General features: G+C 36.0%; 1 protein-coding gene across 1 annotated transcript in view; it reads left to right on the top strand.

Moving 5' to 3' along the window:
* ABCA13 (ATP binding cassette subfamily A member 13) overlaps positions 1-18513 on the top strand; it is a gene marked incomplete at its 5' end in the record, with an annotated part of 141735 nt that overhangs the window by 6717 nt on the left and 116505 nt on the right. The window contains 7 exons of the mRNA XM_084205829.1: positions 294-370; positions 594-715; positions 3191-3385; positions 5181-5345; positions 10912-11089; positions 13307-13446; positions 17843-17956. Of these exons, the coding sequence (XP_084061955.1) occupies positions 294-370; positions 594-715; positions 3191-3385; positions 5181-5345; positions 10912-11089; positions 13307-13446; positions 17843-17956 (991 nt within the window). The remainder of the gene's footprint in view (positions 1-293; positions 371-593; positions 716-3190; positions 3386-5180; positions 5346-10911; positions 11090-13306; positions 13447-17842; positions 17957-18513) is intronic.

Genomic DNA, 18513 nt, shown 5'->3' with positions numbered 1-18513 from the left:
CCCTTAGACATGGGAATCTGTCTCTACATATGTATATATGTAGTGTTACACATGTGTATCTCTAGATATGCAGCCTCATTTAGGCATGAAATATGATGACCACTGCACCACACAAATACTGCATGAACAGGTCTGTAGAGGTGCTGACTGCGTGCACACTGTGCGTGCACACAGAGCACAGTGGCACCCCATTGCCTCTTTTTGTCCTGTTCCACTGTTCATGTTTGTCTTTACACATTGAAATGCCAATGACTTGGTTCTGATACCTGGTGAAACTGAGACTATCTTTCCAGGGTGGCTGAAAATTTGGGGCTACAACTGTTGGGAAACCCAGCGGCAGCTTTCCTCAACAATTTTAATCTTGTGAATGGTGGGTTCCAGTTTTCTTCACTTTTTCTATAAGTGCAATTTTGTAGGACAATAACTGTTTCTTTGTTCTTCCAACTTCAAAGGGACACTATTTATTACTACACTACTACTATTGCCATAAAGCAATTTTGTCACACACAGTGAATTGAATGAAAAGGATACAATCTGTAGGAAATCTAATTAATAAATTTGGTGCTGTTGGTGCTATTTTCTTTTTCTTCCAGATGTGAAAGTCAAAGATTTTGTGCAGAATATCACTCAGTTGAGGCTGGATATTGGTTCTTCTGTCAATATTTCTGAAGAAACTGTCAATACCCTTTTGGAAGCCAGCGTCCCTCATTCAGAGGTAAAAGATCAAAAAGAGGTGTCAAATTAGTGGGTTAATCTGTAGCATGGTGTGCCAGCTGAAGGAAAACAAGCAATGTTTGTGTGGAATCTTATATTTTCACTTATCACTTCCATGTGAAATACTTTGGAAGTTTTGGGACTTTAAAGTAATAATGTGATGCATTAAGAGATCAATTTATAGTAGCACTAGTCCTCTGGTCTAAATGACACTGCTTCATCACTTTCAGCAATGTGTGATGCAGAACTAGAGCTTTGCTGTCTTGGTATTGTAGAAAAGATGAGGGTTTCTGGAGGTACCATTTTGTATCTCACCACCTCTGCTCCTTGTAGCATGGGGTTGTCTTATGTATATATTTTTTTAAATTCCTTTGTCTGTTCCTCACTGTTCTTAAATTTTCTTACCACTGTCTTGCTTTACTTTCACTTCGAGGTGTTGACTTTTGAGTACGTTTTCTGAGGAAAAGGCTGTGTGCTACCATTGCTTTTTCCTGTCTTCCCAGTGATCAGTCAAAATCATGAGAAATGCCAGCTGCCTAACAGGTTCTCTCTGTTGAGGAGCTGGGGGCACGTTTGGTGTGATCAGCTCCGTCAAGCAGCCACTGGGTGTCAGTGATGCTCTGCCTGCAGAAACCGCCGCAAGCTCTGCTCCTGAAAAGTGCGGAGTTAAAAAGGCGGTTCAGACCATCATAACTACTTATAGATGATTTGTTCTTCTGCTTCTGTGGCAGTGTGACTGCCTTTATTGTTAGCTTGTTATTGTGATACCACTAAATGGTAATGAGAGAAATCATCTGAAAGCAATTCAGTTAAATGGGATTCAGTGCACCTTTGATCCTTTGGAATAATAATGCTAATTGGCTGAATTGTCAAATTACTTTCCATCGTTACTTTTTGCCAGTCTTATGTAGAGCTTAGATAATACACACATCTTACATTTGGATAATGATACAGAATTTTTGTTTGCTTAGTGCTTAAATCCTCCCCCAGTCCAGCTGGAGCATTAAAGGCCCCGGTCTCTTACTAATTATGAAAGCTGCACAAGTACTTTCTAGAGCTATATTTTAGGCATGCCCATTATGTTTGTTGTCTATAAAGCCACTGGCTGATAACCTAATGATAGCTATAGACCCATTGTAGCCCTATATTTCTGTGATTATATACTACTACTGTGCTTTCCTCTGGAACAGTAAGAGTAACCCTGGGAATTTTTTGTGTTGATTTTATTTATCCCGAATTTCTGCTATGGAGTTTTGTGCTGGCCATGCTCATTGCCATATGATGAAATGATTTGAAATCACTTAAAACCTGTAACCTGAAGACTGTAAGCATTCATTTACTGAGTGTAGGAGTTTGGATTAGTTCTGGTACTCAGAAAGCCGCAAGGAAAGTTCAGAGGAACTTAGCCTAGGGGATAAAACATAGAATGTGTTAGAACTGCACTGAAATAAATTTCAAATTGCATCACAGTCAAATTTCCTCCCCAGCAGGAAGTCCAAATCAGTATCATCTTATACTGCTCGCAGAATTATGTTCATGCTCTGTTCCTTGAATGCACACACCAAAAATTGAATCTTTAAATACATAGAAAACCTTGTAGAATCACAAAGGAAAAATTCGGTTCCAGAAAAAAATCAAAAAATCTAATTATTCAGTTGAAAAGTAGAATGTTTGTAGGAATTAGAGTTAAATTGCATATCCTGACTGTCTTGCATATCCTCCCCCTGACTGGGTACCGTTAGCAGCAAGAGATGCATTCAGTGGAGGTGGTAGAGGCAGATTTTGTCCTAAGCAGTACAATGGAGCCCTTTGGCTCCTATAGGTTCCTAAAACACTTGTATTTTTTTCTGGACTTGTTGAGAATGGGTAGCTAAGAGCTCCTGAGATATCTGAGCTTCAAGCACTTCATTATCCAAGATGGCTTTATTATGGCTTCACTCAGGCTCTGTTAAGGCATTTGTCCCTTTATCTGCTAATAAATAATACCTTAAAGCAGTGTTTAACTGAGAAATGTGAGCTGGCTCAGAGTAGACATTATGCTATATAGGCATCCCCAAGTGTTAAATTTGTGTCTCCTTTGAAAGAAGGAAGGACCATATTGTTTGATGTTAGTGATTCACACACCTAGATTTTGATCTTCAGGTGTTTCTGCAGCAGAGGTGTATATCTGCTAGAAGCAGTATGCTCAGCATTGTAAATATGCCTGCCCATGGTATGAATGCTCAAGAATGAATGATTGATCTGTGAAAAATGAAAGAAAGTCCTTATAAGGAATATTCTTCATCTTTTTATTTGTACAAGGACTATAAAGTAAGAACATTGTAATCTGATATAAAGCTGTATGGTTTATTATTTCAGGTCTGTTGATGCCTGCAAATTTTTTTGTTACTGTGACACAAATCTTCACCTTATTGACTATAAAAAAAGGTGATGCATTTCAGGGAGAAAAATTTTTAATACACAAATATTGTGATAGGTTCTTTACAGTGCCTTTGTGGTAGCTTTAACTGGAAGATGTGATGAAGAACTACTTAGCCTGCTGCTAAAGCTCCCTGAAAACAATAAAACTTCCCTGGTAGTGGAAGAATTATGCTCTTTACCAGCACTGGACTTGTATACCATGTTTGTATTGATTATACAAAATTTGAATGTCCGTCACATCATTTACAAGGTAAGATTTCTTTTGGAAGGCAATATGAAACATACAGGTAGATAGATTAATAATTAAGTTTTTTTCTTCAGATGTTCTTTCTCCATGAAAACAAACAGAAGGCACAGGGCATTTTTTGTCTTTGTTTGGCTCCCCAAATAGAACAGTTGAAAAATGGGTGTGATAGATGCTTCCTCAGGAAAATTATCACTGAGGAGTTAATTACAAAAGCTTTGCAGAAAACATGGAGGTCAAAGACATATTTTTAATAATCTTTAGCAGAGTTTGCAGTTCATGCAATTAGTCACTTCATTATTTGTGAGAGTGGAAGACTGATCTGACAATATTTGAACTAAAACCAGCACATGAGCTCATCACAAGAATGACAAAACAATTTTCTAGGAAGAATTCCTAGCACTGTGGATGCAAATGTCTGCAGCACAACTGTATTATCTGTATAACTGTAGGTAATCTGGAATCTAGTGTTCAGTGAGGTAATGGTTTTATCTTTAAGAGCAGAATTATTGAATGGGATAGTTAGGAGACATTTAGTTCAGTTCTTTTGGGGGGAATTGATTGACAGAACATAAAATGTGAGCATGAATAGCTGAAATATCCTTATAATATTGTGAGGAAGAATTGTTTGTTCTAAAGCCATGGGAGTCTGGTTGTATTCTGGATGTTTCACATTTTATTCTGGATGCTGCATGCTCAGTTAAGCAGATTAGATAAAGAATTTTAAAAACAAGACAATTTCCCACTGTAGGTAAAGATGCCAGAGGGGAATGAAAAGATTTTACTTCCTGAATTATCTGCAAACCTAGGAAAAAAAAATAGAATAAAATAAACCAAAACTTATTCTGATGGGTGTTTCTACTGAACTCTACAGAAACCTAATAAACTCTAGCAAAGAGTAAAAAATGTTGTCAGCTCATCCTAAATTATAATGGAAGTTTACTACCTTTTTAGCAAAATAAGATTTATTTTAATGGGTGTCTTTCAATTTTTTTTTTAAACTATGTAAGGCTGAGAAGAAAATCAAGCACAGACATTATAGTAGGAAGACAAAGGTGGATAAAATAGATAATCAGGGGAAGCCCTGAAACTATATAATGAGATTATAGTGGTTTTATTATTTTGCATAGACAGGTAACAATGAATCACTTTGTATTATCATGTCATCTAACTAATCTCCAAAAGCAAAGGAAACAGAGAGAAAATCCATAATGACAAATTTGCATGGTGGAAATAGCAAACAGCCAATTGAACTTAGGTCAAGTAGGTAATAAAATGCACACAATTATTTTCAGCATGAAATATTCAAAGACAGGAAGAGTGTGGCAGGAAAGTTAGTTATTCTAGGGGTCATTTTAAGCAATAAAAGTGGTTTCTAGATTTAATTTTACACACAAATTATTTTTAAAATATGAAATTATTGCATTGAACATTTTTAAAGTGGTGAGGGAAAAGTTTCTATTTACACTGAATTCTAAAAGGATAGAATGTTGCATATCCCATTAGCATCTTAAGTTGGAAAGCTCTCTTCAACTTGGCAGGTGTAAACATGTTCTCTGAATATTAATTTCTGTTTTGTCATAAGCCAGATCTAACATTAAATTATGGAGAACTTCTCTTCAGCTTAATTGGAGGGTAACTGGGGAGTTATATCAAACGGAGTTTTATTAAACATGGTTTGTAGGAACGTTGTATAATCAGTTTTAGAAGATGACTGAATAATTTTGAGTGCTTCACTGGAAGATTAACATTTGTTTCTAACTGGAATTTCCTGTTGTGGTTTTTTTTCTTCTTTTCCAAGGTCCACATACCACCTGAGGTAGGCAATGTATTAAATATGCTGCTGGATGTGGTTTCTAGTATCAGTTCACTTCTCAATAAAGTCCAACATGTCATGGAAAAGCTTCCAGTGTTCCTCCAAGGAATTCAAAATATTGGTGTGCTTGACATCTCTGCATTGCAGCAGGTATGTGTAGGATTTCAATATGCAAAATTAATTCCCCTTGTGAGGTGATTAGGTAAGGATTTGTGCTTAGTAAGGAGGCACACTAATAGAAATTAATTCCTAGAAAGTAGAGAATGCTGAGAAGAGTCCATAAACCCTAGGAAGATTCATTTGGTCTCTTTTCAGTAGTTTGGTAATTCTGAACCTAGTGTTGTTTTGTTTCTGTCATCTCTTTTTTTTAACTTATGAGATTCTAGTCTAAGTTAACTCAGTGTTTGTCAACTGACTAGCATTGTCTATCATCTGTGATTTGGAGAGAGCTAGCCAGGTGCTTTCTGCTAAAAGTGGTTTTTTGTTTGTTTGTTTAAAGCAGCGCTTAACTGCCTTTTTTTTTTTTGTTTTTAGCTGCACCATTATATTTTTACAAGACATGGCTTTGCTTTTTTAAAGAATATGAGTTCGACAGCCTTTGCAGTTCTTCCATCTGCCTTGTGTTTCTGTCCGTGTCACCTAAGGGGTTTGTGTGATAGTTCTGCTTGGCATTACAAAAAAGTGGCATGAGGTGTGAGTGAGGGTGTTTCTTTTGTCTCTGCCTTTAGGGGCAGCTGCTGCATGCACATCTGCACAGCTAGCACAGTGGTGGATACAGGGTTAAATGAATCATCAGGAAGATTTCTGTCTCTAAGCAGGTTCCAATTCCATAGGAAGACCCTCGTGGCATTTCTCTTTGGGTTTGTTGTCCTTTGTGGAAACCTGAGGATTGAGTCTGGTTTAAAATTGCAAACCTCTGAAAGATCCCACAGTGATGGATGGTGCAATCTGGTTTATTGCTAGAGTACAGAGTAAACACTGCCCTAAGCACTGTTTTCCTTAGTGATACCTCTTTCAAGATCTTCTAATCTGTGTGATAGGTACATGTTGAAAGATGCTGTTCTGGTGCATCTATCAGTTTTAAACCTCTCTTTTTGGGGTAGCTCTTTGACTGTTGCAATTAATGGTGACTTTCATCAGACACTTGCGTTTTTTCTGCTTTCCTTAAACTTGCTCCATTTGTGTCAGACTTTCCTTCCAGCAAATGAAATATTCTTTTTGGACTAAAATACCAAAGTTCCTTATTTGATAGAAGAACCTCAAAAGGTGCTGTTTAAAAAAAAGTTTGCAAAGGAACAAATGGAACAGCAGAGGGCCATCTGCTCACAGTTTTAAGTTTTGCTTGATGGCCACTCCTATTATCCCATAATATTCCATAGATTTAACCTTGGAACTTTTGTTCCTTTTTAGTTCTAACCTTTTTTGATCACTTTTTTCCCCACAATCTTTATTTTATAGTATTTTTCTAAATCCCTTTTTCTTGTGAAATTGCTGGGGCTTATTGGTCGCTTAATAATTTGTGAAAGATTAAAACAATCGGTGCCTATTTATTTTATGAATAAGTTATATTTCTGATTTCAAGGGCTCTTCTGTCTCTGTAACTTTTTTTAAAATTTTGAAGACTAGTAAAAGTGTAAGCGTCCTTTCTTTTTTTTTTTTGTTTAACTAGATTTTTTATACTTACCAATAAGTTTTTAATTATTGATATTTTTTTTCTTCTTTTCTGTGGTTGCCAGACTTGTACTATAGAATAAGTGCTCCACTGAAGTGCATATATTGCTTATACAAGCCCCTCCTTAATTTTTTTTTTCTATTCCCAAAAGAGCCCCTACTTAATGATTTTTGTTTACATGATTACCAAGAACAAAGGAGTTCAGTGACATTGAAGGATTATCAGATAAAGAATGTAAATGTTTTTAGGGTAAAATATGTTGACTTTTGTCAGAAAAACATTGAAGTTATTTAAAAAAAAACTTCTATAATGAAAGAGTTAATAAAGTAATTGTCAGCTATGCATACTAATCAACATGGATTTCTGTCTGAAAGAAAAACTGCAAAGGAAGAAATAACTTTAATATATCTGTAAAACGTGAAGTTGAATTGGAAAGGTGCACGTATTTTTTTAAAAGGATGATGTAAAACCTATCAGCATTAACTAGAATATGGTGCCAGATTCTACTGTTAAAAACACTGAGTGAATGGATAACTCCCTGAAGAAAAGCACTGCTGCTTTCAGTAATGATTTTTTCTTGTGTTTTGCTGTTTGAAATTATTCACTTATATTTTCATACCTAAGTTTTTGGATGCTTGTCACTCATCAATAGACAACCTGCAGGGGACTTCCTGAGTTGCTAAATGTTGTTAATTGTGTGAGGTGGCCTCACTCTGTAATCCTTCCACTAACTTGAACAAATTCTCTGTTGAACCTATCATTGTAGAACAACCTGTTGGCGTTTTAAATAAATTCTGACTTAAGTTTATTTGTGGCTTAATTTTGTTTATTCTTGTATCAAAAATGTTCTGTAGCATTTTTAACTTCTCTGGCTTGTCCACATGTGTGTGGAAGGCTAGTTGCTGTCCTTTTCTATTTTGATAGGTTGAAGTGACCTATTTTAGCATTTGTTTTTTGCTTTAGCTATTTCTATCAGGCTCTCAGTTTCTTAAGACAGCCTAGCATTGGTTTTGCATGCTGGTTTAAGGCTGAATGTCTGGAAGAAGAAATGTGTGCAGTGTTTGAGGGGAATTACAATTGATGACTCTTTTCTTGTTTATGCCTACTAAAATGACTTTCCTAAATTTGCATTCAACTTTTTCATAAACTGCACACAGTTTTGTATCCTAGATGATTAAGAATGAGTGATATACTGAGGTGACCTCCATTTTATAGCAACACCTCATGATTTCAGTTGATAAATAAGATTTTGCACTGGTTATCTTTCTATTCAACTTGCTTTCAATTAGGCATTTGTTTTTTTGCCATATTGGGTTCTCATCTTCTTTTCTCCTGCAATGCCTTCCAATATTAAATGATAGGCAAATTTAGGCAATTTGCTCCTTGCAGGGCTCACGGGAAAAACACCAACAACTTCTTTGTAATCCCGTGCTTCCTTCCTGTTAACAGGCTCCATGCAATAGTGTCTTAATGCCATTTTTTTCACCACTATTAATCAGCAGTTGCATTAATTGATGATTAGTATTTTCTGGAGCATGAACAATTTTTGGTTGCTAGAGTAGACCTAAACTTGAGTCAGCTTGTAACATTTTGTGGAGAAAGGAATTGCCCTCCCACATAAATATGTTGTGTTGGTCAGGCATGATAACTTGAGAATGCATTAAATTTTACTTCTCAAGTATTTTTTGTCTTTAATGTCCTCCCCTTAAATTTCACTGTATGTCTTGCTCTAATAAACATCAGAACTAGATAGCCATTATTTCCTGGATCATTATACTTCTCATTCCTGAGTATACATGATTTTTCTACTTTTCAAATAGTGCCATCTAAATTTGATAGGCTTCTGAAAACTGCTTAATCAAATTGGCAATTTTGCTATTATTCCCTTGATTCTGTCAATGTCAGGAAGAGAAAGGCTTGTTCTGTTTATGTTTTTTCCAAGAATAAGGATTATCTAGTTCTCTGAATTTATTTCTTTTAGCCCTATGGTTTCAGCAAATTTTGAATTATCTTTAAGCTTCTTGTAGTTTTCCAGGAAAATGGCATTATTTTTTCTCTTTTTCTTTCTCTCTACTGTAATGATTCAGAATGTATTTTAGATTTATGTGCAAGCTGTATCCCAGTATGAGTTTGAAGTCTCTTTTTATGAATAACTGGCATTTCTATTCCATGTGAATTTGTTTTTATTCATAACATTTTTTGGCATACAGCTGTTCTGTTAGGTCAGAAGCTCCTGTGCTGTGAGGTTTTTGCCTCCATTTGAAAATCCAGTTTCAGATAACCTTCTAATCTTCCATACCAGCTTTCCTCTTCCCCAACTTTGCTACAGTGACTTGCTTAACTGATTAGTTTGTAGGAGGCTGGTGTTGTTTGGATTCATCAGTCTTGATTACAGCCCTACTTTATACAGTTTAATCTAGATCAAAGATAACTCTTTTAAAATTCTTTTTTGTGAGAGCCATACTATATATTCCTCATACTTTATCAAAGCCAAATTTTAAGAAACATATCTTCCTGAGTCAGTGGATATTTAGTTGAAAGACAATAAGTAGATTCAGCCTGTTAGTGGCAGCTTACCGCATAAATATTCATTATTTCAATTACAAATTATTTTGATTGGAACTGGAATTAATTAGCACGGTTTTGCTCTTTGACTGAAATAAGCCTCATTTATCCCTCTAGTGCAAATAGTCACTAATAAAGATTCATAACCAATTTTATACAGCATTGTGCATAAATAAAGTTTATTTCTCCAGTGAAGTCCATACCAGCAGATTCATTCAAAGGCTGTGGATTATTTTATTATGAAATACCACTATTACTTATTTGCTTTTTTCTGTGCTGAAACTGTATGCTAAAAGTAAGATTTTGGGAGCTGCTATCACTGAGTTTTAAAAGACACTTACTAATATTCCTCCAGGATTACTAAAGAAGCACCTGGCACTTCAATAAATGCATTGATCAGGATAAACTGTTTCTAACAGCGCAATTTCCAAACTGTCTGTGATTATGTCTTTATGTAAAGTGCTGTGTTACTTTGAAAATTGACTCTTCTGTTTAAAAAAAATTCCAGCAATAAAATGCTAATTTTTTCTTGTGCGGAATGTGTGTGTCTGATATATCACAGTGTTTTTTCTACTTGCCAGTTGTGGAGTCTTCAAATGATGTCTGATAGTCTAGTTATGCCTTTCTTGACAAGCATCTGCTACAGTAATGAGTATCAGGCGAGCCAGTGCACTCTTCATTTGCACCACAGCAGCAAGATGCCTTGCAGTTGTGTCCTCTTAGAGCTGTGCACCTGTACAGCCTTCCATGAGATATCACTTACAATCGAAGCCCATTATTTGAAAAGTGGAGCTGCACAGAGGATGAGACTATTGTTGTTCTTCTTCCTTTTTGAATGTGGTGAATGATGGTGCTTAAGCCATAAAAGCAGTCAGATTGCTCTCTCCTCTCATTAGATGTATGCTAGTCATGAACAAATGGCAATAATAAATGCTGGTATGACTCAAGATGTGCAAAAACTGTAAGCACATCTAACAAGTTTAAAGATGTACTTGAAAAATAGGTTTTTAGGCCATCTGAATATTTTTTTTTCTTATTAGCAAGTGTCTTCACTGTAAATGTTCATAGCAAAATGGCTTTGGTTGTTTCTGCTGCCTTTGTGACACAGGAATAATCTACCAGAGGAGCATATTTTATGAAAACTGGCATTGGAATCAGGGTATCTGTCATCTAGTTGTCTTGATGTTTTCAGTCCTTTTCTGCCTAACTGCTACACAGTATTTTCCTAGTTTCAATGTGGTACGTTATGCTGCTGTCCTTCATTGAGTATCCTGACAATTAATACATTAACTTTCCCCATAATAATGGTGATCAGAAGAATAGAAATGAACACAGCAGGCCCTCATCCTAATAGGCTGTTTCAACAGCCTAATTTTGTCAATCTCCTTAGATGTCAATATTGACAGAACACCAAGGCTACTCCTTGAAGCTACTTTAAGCAACTTTGATTCATCTGTATTTTTTGTTCATTTGTTCTAGTTTTTGCGAGGTGGGCAGTTCAGAAGTTCAGCTGTTGGATCCCTGGATTCTGTAATCAAGGCAGTATGTAAAGGAGAATCTTCATTTTTCAGCAGTGCAAACCTGTTCATAGACATACCCAGATCCATGGGACTTTTGGAGGAAAATATGGCAAAATATGGCATTCCTGAAGACTCAAGTAAGAAAAAAAAATCTGATAAGTTGCAGTATGAATTGAGAGTTAAGAGTAGTTTTTTCCACTTAAATGGAAGTGTATATATAGTCACTGACGTCTCAGTTGACGCTGTCCTCTTGAGAACAAAGTGTTGATCAATAAAAGTTAAGTGCCTATGAGATAATTGTGGGTGAGACAGAAGAGATTCTGTTTTCTTCTATCTTTGCAAATAGTAAATAAGAGTGTTCTTGTCTTTGAAACATTTTTATTAACATTTTTAAAACACTTGGTATTAAAAAAATCTTTGAGATACAGGATTGAGAATTTATTGCTGCTTATCTTGCTGTGGTATTATTGAGCAGTAAAATATACAAACCTGGATAGAATGAGTTTTTTAGTGGTTGATATTCCTATTCTGTTTGTCAAGTGCTCAGAAAAATCCCTTAGCTCTCATGTAGTTTCACCTTTGCTCCCTTTCTTCAATACACATTTGACTTACCCTGATTAATTTTAATATTGTTAATAACCTTGTTAGTGCCTCAGGTGGCCCTGTGCAAGAGAAGAGTACAGTGATAGAGTGTCACTAGGGAAGCCTCTGTCATCTGTTGGTTTCTACAGACAGAAATTGCTCCTGGCTCAGCTGGACCCTTGGGAGGGAGCCAGAGCTCTGCTTTGGCCTTTTCCCTTACATGTGGGGGATGTAGTGGTAAGCAGGCAGCTCTGCTTTTCTTTCCTGTTGGAAGAATGAAGTCAGCTGGATGGCTGATTAGACAGATTGTTGGAACTTAGTCTCTTTAAAAGCTGTTTAGGCCAGGAGCACCCTTTTTTTTCTTTTTTTTTTTTTTCCAAGTTGTCACAACTCAGCTGTGCTGTGAGACCTTTTTACCGTGAGACTCTGCAATATTTAAGGCATCAGTTAGTTCCAGCACTTCCATAAGTGAATTAATATTGTTGCCCATGTTTTCCAATTTGTAAATGGGGCAATGGAAAATGAAAATTAAAAAAAAAAAATTGAAGACACAGAAAATTGTTTCAAACTGCTTCACAGTGATTAACTTGTATACATTTTGCATATACCAAACACTTCCTAATGACTTTCTGAAGATCACAGCAAACCCAGATTAGCAAGTCTTCTGTGTCCTTGGTCTATTGGCTTTTATATCTGGCCAACTTCTAGGCTCCTGGTTCTCTGCTATTGTTTAGCAAGGTTTGTGTTTACTAATGATTGTTTCATTCAAGAAAGTAAATATTTGGGCAAAGAACTGTTTCCTTGAAAAGAAACTTCCTTGATGAAACATTTCTGACACTTTAACTTTTTTCAGGAGTTTAAATGGTTTTGGAGTAGTTTTCCATCATGTAGAAAGATTTGTCTTCCTTGAGGAGTTTATTGATATTATTTAATATTTTTTCAGAGCACTTGAAACAGGATATTTTGAAAACACTTGTAATAAATAATAAAACCCCCAAACACATGAGTTGGGCATAAATGTTTCTTACAGGAACTCATTGCCTTTATGCGAGTACAAATGCAGTGGGATATCTTGGAAACTATTCCTTAGATCCTAGTTGAAGGATATACACCCTAATGCATTAGTAGCCACATGTGATGTAGGAATATATTTTTTTATTAAGGAATGGAAAAGACAATGGATTAGATTTTTCAAATCAAGAAGTTAAGTGTCATGGCAATTTTTTGCCTGTTTTTTGGTAGGTTCCTTTAAGATTATACAAAAAGAAAAGTCTGTATTTCTGAAGGATTTTGCATATTCTTACTTCTTTCTTATATAGGAATCCAAAGCTCCAGAACCATGGAGAGTGTGGAAGGAATTTTTTTCTCTTTTTAGGTGACTTTTCCCTGTGAATTCACCTGAGTGGGCAGAGGGTTTGCATATGTCCTTCTGCTCTAAAATACACTAATGTAACACTTAGGACAGATGGGATTCACAGGCTGCTTTTCAGAAATGTGAGGAACTCTTTAGATTCTGATTTTTTTTCCCATTCAGTGTTTAGAGTTCTGCATCCTCACCATTATCATAGACTGTGTTTAAACAATTTCTATAGGAACCTCTAATGATTGCTTAGTAGCAGTTGCACGGTGTTGTTACCAAAACACTGGTAACAATTTTTGGCATGGTGCTGTGGTAGATTCTAAAATAAGACTCAAGCTTTTATTTGAATAAAAAAATTTCAGTCTCACCTGTGTTGTCCATCTTAAATGTGAATCTGGCTTTGTTTTTGCAGCTCCTTTTTGCTTGAAGCTTTATCAAGAGATTTTGCAGGCTCCTAATGGGGCTTTGCTATGGACTTTCCTGAAACCTTTATTACATGGGAAGATACTGTACAATTCAAACATCAGCATGATTGACCTGGTGATGGAGAAGGTGAGTATCAAAAAATGCTACTATTTCTGTGTATTGATTTTGTCTTTGCAATTCATTTTAAAGGTCCACTTCTTTCAGGGTAGGCAGAAGCAAATGGATAATTGCCTTTCAGAAAAATAGATCCAACCTGCCCCCTGAGCCCTCACCTGTTTCCCACTTTAAACTTAATGCTTCTCTTAACTTTTATCCTACTTGTTACAGTGGTTCAAACTCAGTGTGAAAAGCAGACTTTTGCTCAAAGTCCTTTAAAGCATGTATAGAAAGATTAAAAAGGACACCTTAGCAGAAGTGTGATGTGAGTTATGCTGAATTGAGGTGGGGGGTGCACATATTCTAGGGAAGCTTTTGCCTTTAGCATTTTCTTATCATGGGAACTGTAATGGGGCTGCATAAAGACCTGTGGGAAGGGATGGCCCCAGGGAAAAAAAAGCCTGTTCTTAGGGAGTCACTGAGCTGAATTAAAAAGAACAAAACTTAAGTAGTCAGTAGTTCATCCTCATTGATTGTTTATAACACAGTAGTTGAGTGACCAGTCCTAACTGAGATGCTGTATGTGTGGATGCTGATGATGGTATTCAAGAGTTGTACTATCTCTGCAGTTCTGCTATGGTTGGTGCTCTTTCTTGAGTGGGACTATTGACAATGACATGTTTCTTCATGCCTAGCTTAGAGGCACTTCTGTCAGAGAAGGTTTTATGAGTTGTTTTAGATTTCTCTGCAACTTTTGCATTTATCTTCTAAATATGCGACTTTTAACCTGCAATATTAGTTATTGTAAGAATGGAAATTTGGAAAAAAGAAATTGCTGCTTGTAAGTTGTACACAAAAAGACCATATTAACTTTAAATGTGATGGTAACTATATTCTCTGTAAATTGAAAACTTTGTGGTATTATGAATTGTGTTTTAAAAATATAGCAAAAAACTAAGTCCAAACCCCCACTGTAGATAGCAGATACTATGTAACTTTATAGTTTCTGTTCTGAATTGGAAAAAAGGATAGAGTGATTTCATGTTTTTCAGTTAAATAACTTAATTTGGGGAACATCAGTTATCACTCTGGAGTACAGAATAATTAATTTAAAATTTCTAGTCAGTTAAAAATAAAGCTGTTCTTGATTTTCCTAGTTGGAAATTCTATAAAAAATGAGTTGTAAAAAATTATAAATATTACATATATTTTTAACTTATATTCTATGTAACAATGCCATTTAGACGATAAAACTTAAAATATTTCCATGTTATTTTGCCAATGAATATTCTAAACCTCCATTCTTAAAAACATCTGTAGGGAAAAGGAATATCTTCACATACAATATATTCCCCCACAGACCTTTTAGTAAAATCTGGACTGAGTAATACAGTTCAGAAAGAAGCTGGTTTGAGGGTTAGTTTTTAGGGTTTGTTGGTTGATGGGTTGCTTTTTTGTGGGTGGAATTTAGTGCTCTGGAACTTTACCAAGATTCTGGTAGAAACTCTTATTTTACTTATATATTCTTAGGCTTGCAAAAGTTCCATCAACTTATTCAGAAATCTCTGTAAATACTCTCGTCCCCCTTCCCAGTCCTGTAAATCTAACAAGCAGTTATGAATGGGTGTGTGTTTATGTGTAAATATGAAAGTAGTAGGAAATTTTCTTGGTTTTATTCCAGAAATCTCTCAGCTACTGCTTGAACACGAACAAAGTTTAAATTCACAATACTGTCCCCAGCGTCTCAAATGCTCCAATGTTGTTCCTAAACCCCAAACCTGTAGCCCTTAAAAGCCTGATCTCCTACTGAAATTGGAACAGTTCTGGCTTCCTTTAGACTGTGTGGCCACATGTCATCTATGTAGAAGAAAAAAGTATCAGATTACAGCTTCAAAGAATACTGATGTTTGCAAACTCTGACATTTCCTCTAAGTTTTCCACATGGAGTATTAAATTTGAGAGCATGTAATTGACCATCCCTTGATAAATTGTGAGGCTGCTGAGTTTGAGTTTCAGAGAAGGCAGCAATTCTACTGCGTGGAGTGATGGTGGTGATAGCCACAGAAACAGGCTGTGGTGATGACTGAGGGTAAAACAGTTCAGTGCCAACTGGCATCCAGGAGTTCAAAGGCCTCATGTGATGTCTTTGATCTTTGCTTTCATAACTAAGTTTTTTTTTGTCACTGATGATTTGATCTTATGGAACTATTTCCTATTTCATAAGGTTTTCAGAGTTGATCTTATATTCGACAATCATTTTTGAATAATTTTCTGCTATTTCCAAAAATGTTGGGGTCAGTCTTGCCAGGACTTTGCTCTATAACTTGTCTACTTGCTTTTTTGGATTATATGAGTTTCTAGTATTTATTGTGCCTGTGGTGAGTTCTACATCAACCACTTCTTCCCAACTTGCTTACTCTTCTGCTTCAGACTGTGGCATCTTCTATTTTAATACTCTGTTTTTATCTCCCAGCTGTGGTTATATCTATTCTCTATTTACTACTACTCTTTATTGTAATTTATTTTTAGTATAAAAAATTAAAACTTAGATTTCAGAATTAGTAGTCTGCATTAGTAGCCTCTTTATAACTAACTTTGCATTTGTTATTTTCCACTTCCCTCATAAAGAGGGAGTTTTAATCAGGAGGTTACACTACAGTGAGTAGTTCAGCTATTTAATCCTCGAGTACTTTTGAAATTCTTGGCTGGACATTATCTTTTCCTGGAAACTGCTTATCGTTCACTTCATTAAGTTGTAGGACTTTATTTTTTACTGCTGCTTCGATAAGAGACAGATTCTCCAAAGTGTTCTGTGTGGGGAAGGCTTCTGGCACAAGAACTTCCAAACATTCCAAATGCCTATGGTCATCAATGAATGAATGAAAAAGCACAGCTACTTTTAAGTAAACTCCTATATTACTACTACTGTTACTACTACTGTTACTACTACTGTTACTACTACTGTTCTTGTTCCTCTTGTTCCTCTCGTTCTTGTTCCTCTCGTTCTTGTTCTTCCTCCTCTTCCTCCTCTTTATTATTATTATTACTATTATTATTATTACTATTATTATTATTACTATTATTATTATTACTATTATTATTCCTTTGTGCTGTTCAGAATCAAGTTAAGAAGCACTAAGCTCTACTGAGCCCCGATCTTACAAGCCCCTTGGTATAATAATTTCTAGTGGTGCCTGAAAGTTTCATCTCCTTGTGTTCTGGTGAGAACTGTAGTTGCTCTGTCCTGGGAAGAAAGCAATCTCCCAGACTGCCTGTTTGCCACTCTCACAGCCTTCCTGCTCTCCTTGATCTTGTCACCATCATGCCTGGTCTGGGGCTTTCAGTCCACGAGGTTTCTGTGTTACTTCTGATCAGAAGAACTTGTTTAGTCTACTTGACAGCAGGATTTAGTTTAACGTTTAGGATCACTTTTTCTTGAATCCTTATGAATGATCACTCTTTAAAGTGGAGTAGGGATTCTGATAGAAGTGAAATGCATAATGGTTTTCAAGCAAACAAAATTACGTGCAAGGTCTCTTTAGGGTGTTCTGTCTTACAAAGAGGAAGAAAACAATTTCTGGTGGCTCTTTCTCATGTTGTGCTAAGAGTGAGATTTTGAAAAAGGCACTTAAGGTACTATGGTAAAAAATGTATACTTTCAACAGGAATTATTGCAATGAGCGTGGTCCCAAATTGGAGTTTACAACTCACTGCAGACACTCTTTGCTGGAAAATGTCACAATTTTTATCATAACAACTATGCTGGATTGTTCTTAAATGCACTTCTGTGACTGATAACACCAATTTAAAGAAAAAGATACTGCAATATTTTCTAGTCTTGAGTATACTTATCTGTTTAAAACAGGCTGGAAAAAAATTGCTGGTTGTTTACTAAGAGAGAAATTGTAACCTGTGTTTGACTGGGACAGAAAATATTTTGCTTTACTCAAGTCTTTCCGTGTGAGAATATTTTGAAAGAGATTGATCAGTTATATTTATTGTCCAAACTGTGCTTCCAAATTTCAGTTTTATTATGTACTCAGTCAAACTAGTTTGAATAAAAGACCCACAACTGGGAGGCTTTCTTTTGAATATGTCCCAGCTGTATTCATTTTTCTGTCTTTCTCAAGCCCCCCCATGATGCTCTCTATGAAAGAGACACTATAAAATAAAGAAGTATTTGTTGATGCTTCAGGTGGGAAACATACAGAGCACAGAAAAACTTTGATATACTTGGTAAAGAAAAAAATATGTTTAATTTCTTAAGCAAGAAAAAAAAAGAAAACATGGATGTTTTTGCTGTCAACTATCAAAATGGAATGGAATGGAGTTGCACAAGATCTAAAGCATGCCAGTTTTTTCTGTTTCTTAAAATTGGCTGTGTGCACGTTTCACTTCATTTGTTCCCGTGTATTTTTTTTCCCAGGCTAATTTCACTTTTCGTTTTGTGGAAAACTTGAAGAGTTATTCTGAGACATGGCTTAGGATGTCTGAGGTTTTCAAAACCAGTGGAAACGTCCTCACAGTCTCACGACTGCAGGTTGGTGAACTCTGGGAGATCCTTCAGTTTTCCAATTCTTTGCTGTTTGATCTAGACAGTATTTCTGTATGTGCAAAACTGTCCATATATTTGTCAGATTTAAAAAGAGCTGAAAAAGAGGCAAATTAGCTTAAGGTTATGAACATAGAGACTGATGCTGAGAAACTTCTGACATGAGAATACTTAAAAGCAGTGTTGCCTCGCTATCTCCCGTATTGCTCCAGTAGCACTGGACAACAGGGGAAATAAAATGGTGTTGGTACTTGTTTGTTCATTGCTTATGTTTGCCAGGAAGATGTGAAACTGATGAAAAAAACTGGTGAGGGAAATAGGGATTATAAAAGAAAAGCATTTTTCCTACTGGGGTTTTTCCATTGTACATATTTGCGCCTTCCTCTGTCACCCCTCCTAAATCTCTTTCCTGCCCCCCTGCCATTTATTTGAAATGTGTGATGTTAACCTGTTAAGAGGGAAAGACATAGACAAGCCAAATGACTTCTGCAGTGTCATGCAGGAAGTTCTTGGTAATGGAATTGAACATTAGTGTATATGTATAT

This window comes from Fringilla coelebs (genome assembly GCF_963513975.1).
Source record: "Fringilla coelebs genome assembly, chromosome: 1".
In the NCBI taxonomy this organism is placed as follows: Eukaryota; Metazoa; Chordata; class Aves; order Passeriformes; family Fringillidae; genus Fringilla; species Fringilla coelebs.
This window is presented reverse-complemented; position numbering and strand designations above follow the sequence as displayed.